General features: G+C 43.5%; 1 protein-coding gene across 1 annotated transcript; it reads right to left on the reverse strand.

The window, feature by feature from the left end:
- Positions 1–147: 147 nt before the first annotated feature.
- Positions 148–3867, reverse strand: LOC112885733 (abscisic acid receptor PYL3). Its single transcript, XM_025951368.1, has 3 exons — positions 3465–3867; positions 1902–2117; positions 148–824 (listed from the first exon to the last, which is right to left on the reverse strand). The coding sequence occupies exons 1-3, from the start codon at positions 3672–3674 to the stop codon at positions 609–611; spliced, it is 642 nt and encodes a 213-aa protein (XP_025807153.1). The 5' UTR covers positions 3675–3867; the 3' UTR covers positions 148–608.
- Positions 3868–5787: the final 1920 nt, after the last annotated feature.

Here is a 5787-nt window from a genome sequence, read left to right on the forward strand (position 1 = left end):
AAACATTTGGACTTCTCAGCATTATGTTGCAATAATGTTGGCGGCAGCACCGCAAAGTTGTGCTGCCAACTTGCCGAGATCAGCAAAGCCAAATGCTTGGGAATCTTGTTTCTCCATGGTAACCAAGTTCAACTACAGTATCTGTAGCAAGCAAGTAACAATGGTTCTTCCTCGAAGATTACAATCGTAGCCGATTCATAGTCCTCTCCGGAATTACATGAGGGGCATGTATTTACACAGATATACACAAGAGACAGAAATCAGTATGCGGTAATCTAGAGCGAGAAGCTAATTACAGAGAAACCCTCTAGTCCACATTAATCAGGTTGCAGATGTTCAGGGCCTCACAGTTCTAACTTTTTTTTTCTTTTACTTCATCACTACAATAGCACAGCATTCTGTTCTTCTCCTTCGGCGACATACAACGCTGGAGAAGAACAGCCAACACAATCGCAAGGAGGAAACATAATTTTGAACACAGCGTAGCAGTAGCACTTCCTCAAAACTCTTTCATGCAAGTTCCAAGAACCTAGGGGCTCCATTGGAGAATAGCTCTGCACATTCTAAGGAAAGAGATGTTCCGAATCGACGAACCGACTCCATCTCCATCACCGGTCAAGGGGCTCCGTTTGATCCCTGGTGACACGGTTCTCCGACACCTCCGCGAGCGACTTGAGGTTGCACTTGAGCAGGGCCTCCACGAAGTAGCACGTCTCGTCCTTGGTGTTGCCGTCGGGGACGTCGACGACGAAGGACTCGATCACCAGGGTCCCTGGCCGGCCGTCGATGACCTCGGGGTGGACGGTGAGGATGGAGGAGTAGTTCTGCAAAGGAAGATGGCAAGCACATCAGTTAGTTATCGTCAGCGCACAGGAAAGCTGGTGCTCTTCCAACGAACTTAAGAGGCGCGCGGATAACTGCATCCCCCCCTTAGATTCAGACAAGTCACAAGTGTCTTGCACTATCCAAATGCAGTGCATGTGACCATGGCCACTTGTTGCCATCGATGATGAGAGCAAACGGATGGAGCACGACAAGGGAGTGACAGGTCCTCATGCAACGAATTCGGCATGTATGGTCAAAGGGTGGCAAGTCAGTGCCATACTTGTTAGTCCAAGCAGTTGAGAACAAACAAACATCACACATAGATAACAACAACCGGTGCTTGTTGTTTGGTTAGACGACAACAGTTTGTTGGGGCTATCAGATAGCATGGCAGCACATCAAGATGCATCAGGAGATGTCAGGATGAGGAGATGAGGTGGAAAATATCTCTCGTGTTTACTTCAACCACCCCAATGAGTTGAGAGTAGAGGTGCTTTGCATTAGAGCACTATTTTATTAGCAAGTGATGGGTTAAGCCCACCATTATTTGTGCATGAGCATATTATTCTTTATCGTTGGTGGAGAAGGGAACAACAACAGATGCCAAGCACACCTGTCAATTGTTTCAAGTGCACACCGTTTGCATGTACAGATGCATTGTACCCAAGGAAAGGCTATTGAAGGAAATTAGTGGGAATCAACTTGTCATGTGCACACAATTTGACCTTGCCATTAAAAAGGGATAAACCCAGTGTCATACATTTCTTCGCTTACATATTACGACATGCAGCAACTGAGCAACAACTAAGAAACCAATTTTAGTAGAACTTTACTGAGTGTATAAGAAATATATGCAGCAGTCAGGTCAAAAAATCTGTGGTAGCCACATGAAAGTTGGTGAGGACCTTTTGAGATTAGTATGCCTGATCAATGAATAATCCTGATAGTACATATGACCACTGCTAATTTTCTTAAGCATAATCTACCAGATCAGGAAGTCTGCATCTTGGAACCACATCTAAGCCTGAACCAAATGAATTGTAAGACGGACAGTATAGATCAAGAATAGAACACACCTGCAACCTGTGATCACCTCCAACGAACCTGACGCTGAGTATGTGCTCATTGTCATCTAACAGCTCCAGCCTCTCTGTGCTTCTTGTGGCTGGCAGCCCAGACTTCACATTGACCTCCCTCACACTGCCGATCTCAATGTTCCCTTTCATTTCACACCGGCTCACAAAGGGCTTGAAAAGCTGTGGTTGATCAAACCGCCTCACCAGAGACCAAACCTGCCAGATAATTACTTCATCAGATACACAGATAATGATTAGGAAGGTGAAGAGGATCAATTCACACACATGCATATGACAATCGAGGAAAGAAGTTTCCAACACACAGGTCAATTGCTATTAACTGTGCTACATAAAGACCGTAACCGGCAGACTGTACCTGATAACTCAGCCTGTCCTATCAGTGAACAGCTGAAAAGAAGCCAGAAGGCCAGAAATTATCACAAGAAAATGGCAGGAAGAGTGGTGTACAAATCAAATCAGGATGATTGAAGAATATGACAGCTCTTTTAACCACAGATACACAATTATAATATGAGGTATAGTGCCTTGAGAGAACTATGGACTGTATACACATATTCACACTTAGAAACTGAGGCAGCATCCATTCAGCATATGCTGGTAACTTTGGCCGGAAAGTGGCCCAAAATGATTATTTCCTTTCAAATAATCAACTCAATGCATCACAAGTTAGCATCTCACAATTCTGCAAAAGCTATTCCTCTTTTTTTTTAAGAAGATTACTAGTTGCATCTAATCTTTTGGCAAGCGCTGAACCCACATCCAAAGGAGTGGAGTCCAAGTGAAGCATATCTCCACCATCTCTATTAGATTACTTGCAGAATAAAGCTACAAATGTTCAAGGCCTAACAAGGAATACAGGGCAGCCAATGCAAGAACACCTAGAAATCCCAAAATAATCTCGCGAAAAGCAGATTCAGCGGGGATCTCGAGGTGGCGGTGGGGGAAGCATCTTCCCACGTGAGGCGAGGTACAGAAAGGCGAATTAAAAATCCTCCAGGCTTTGCTGGCTATCATTTGCGACCAATCATGCATCTCATGTTCATCTCGTATATAAAGCCGCGCCTCGCACGGGAGCAAAAGCTGGACGCCGATTCAGTGAAAAAAAAGTAAAATCACAGGCTTCTTGCGAGGAAACGGAAATCTTAGCTTTCAGCGAAAGCGACGTGGTTCCGATCAATTGATCTGCCCGGCCAATCACAAGAAAAAAGGAGGGGCGATGAGAGAAATAAGCAGGCAGGAACGGGACCAGCTCATGACGGCCTCCAAATCAGGCCTGGATGTGTGCCCGATTGAAGAAACAGACCAAACCAGCGGTGACTCTGAACCAAGTCGGCGTCTTTCCTAATCAAGGAGAGACGCATCAGCACTCCAAAACCGGACCAAACAGAACGGAGGAGAAAAATCAAGGAACCGATCGGCAAGACATCGCCGCGGCGGATCGGCCCAGCGAGATCCGGACGCCAAGAAACAGAAGAAGAAGAAGCAGCCAAAATGATTATATTCAACGGCATGAACAAAAGCAACAGGTTCGGAGGCGCTTACGAGGTGGACGGGGGCCTTGATGTGCTTGGCGACGGCGGAGGAGCACTGGTGCTCGCGGGGCTCGTGCCGGTGGAACCGCCGCACGTAGTCCGTCTCTAGGGCGCGCGGGTCGCACCGCTCGTCCACCAGCCGCCACAGCCGCGGGTGCGGCGCCGGCGCCGGCGCCTGCCCGCCTCCTCCCACTCCCACGGCGCCATCAATCTCCACCATCCCCGCCGCCGCAGGCCAGACGCCGCCGCGCGCAGCCCGGTAATGGAGGCGAGGAAAAGCAGGGGGCGGGGCACGGAGGAGGTGGGGTTTTGCCTTTGCTTTCCTTTGGTCTGGTTTGGTTTGTTTATGCCGCGACGAGAGGGAGAGGGGGGAGGAGGAGGAGGGAAGGACGACGACCCCTGGATGGCAGTGAGGCCGCAGGCTCAGGTGTGGTTGTTATGCTATTGGGCGCTTGCAGGAAAGGGCCTGCAAGAATTAGGAGTGACAGATATGCCCTCCGGTTCATCACGTTTGCTTCCTTCCGTTCAAGGTTGCTTGTGAATTGATGGGTGGCCCCACGACAAGAGGGATGGCACATTATCTCCTTGCCTTTTATTTGTTTGTTTTGGAGGTCATAGGTGTAGATATGTTTCTTTTCTCCAAACTAGGTCCCATAGATCGTGTAATGGTGCATTTAAGCTAGTCAAGATGTATATCATAGTGGGTTGCATAAGTTTTAGGCAGAGTGAGAAAGATCGAAAATGGTGAACAAACCCCTACATAAAAAACAAAATGCAACATTTATTCTCAATCGAACAAATGCCCACATATCTATTTTTGTGCGCTATAGGGTCATGCTTGGATTAGCACAATATGATACCTATTTATATTTATCTCTATGAAAGGTTATAGAATAAAAACATGTGTATCTTTTGTTATATTATACGAGATCACTCCTCACCTAGCATACGAAATCCATTTGCTTTGTGATTGGACTCATCCCACACCGATTCTTGCAAGTTATTTGTATGATGAAGTCATTGTTGTTAGCGACTATATTTAAACTTGAATCTAGCAAATTATACACACATCTATCACATCACATAAATGTGGTATATTTTCATAAAATTATCATTGTTATAAAAATTATCACCAAATCATCATTGTTATAAAACTTATCACAATTTATCACTAAAAAATTATGTTATAAAAATTATCATCATAATAACATGAACAATAATGTTCATTAGAATATTTATTGGACACACTTGTTCACATTTTATATGGATGTGTTAGTTAACCTAACATGTCATCTTATACAGAGGCGGAACTAGAAATGGTGTTGGGCCGGGGCTAAACCAACGGAGATTGATCTTACACAGACTAATTATAGATTAGTTTGGAGATACATGGGCTGGTTTTCACTATATACAATATGAAGGTTAATGGAGTTTTGCGGGCTAGACCCGGGTGGCGAAAGCCCCAGCCCAGGTCCTAGATCCACCCCTGATCTTATAAACTTCACAAAATAACACCTTCCCGACTTATTTTGAGTGGCCAAAAGACCCCTAGCATAAAGATAAATAACACACGCACAAGTGGAAAATACACACTAAATGAATAAATTGGTGTGCATGAGCTATATATATATGTTCTTTGTTGCTATTATTCTAATGATAATCCATATATGCACAAGTGGAAAATACACACTATATGAATAAAGATGGATGATAAACTAGTTCAAAACTATATCACAGTGAGTTTACATACTCTAGCCAGATCCACATAATAAAAGATAAATGGGCGATCCCTTACATTGACAAAAAAAATAATATACAACCTTTGTATTTATAGTGTTTTAGAAAATTAAAAGGCATCAGTATGCCCAACAACTTATATAACCATTTATGCATAATAATAAAACAAAACATGTGGATCTTTACTAAACTATTTGACATTACTTTACTTCAATGTGATGATCCCTTGCCTTCATGATCCTAACACCAATCCCACATATTGAAGGCATGATGAAGCACAATGGCTAGCGACTACAGTTGTGATTTCAAAGTTAAAATAAATAAATTTAGCATCCATCTTTTTCACCATCAAAATATGTATTAAATGTGGTACCATTGCAGCTGCATAATCAAGGAAAAATATCACAAATACTAAAATGAATAATAATATTAATATTTTCATTTAGATATTTGATTAAGTCCTCTTGTCCACCATTTTGTATATATGCGTTTGTTAAATGCTATTTTGTAGTATTCTCACGCAGAGACACAAACTCTTTTAGTTGGAGTGGAACCTACACTCTTTTATTTAAATTGTGTTATTTTAGGGAATTAAA

This window comes from Panicum hallii, chromosome 1, assembly GCF_002211085.1.
Source record: "Panicum hallii strain FIL2 chromosome 1, PHallii_v3.1, whole genome shotgun sequence".
In the NCBI taxonomy this organism is placed as follows: domain Eukaryota; kingdom Viridiplantae; phylum Streptophyta; class Magnoliopsida; order Poales; family Poaceae; genus Panicum; species Panicum hallii.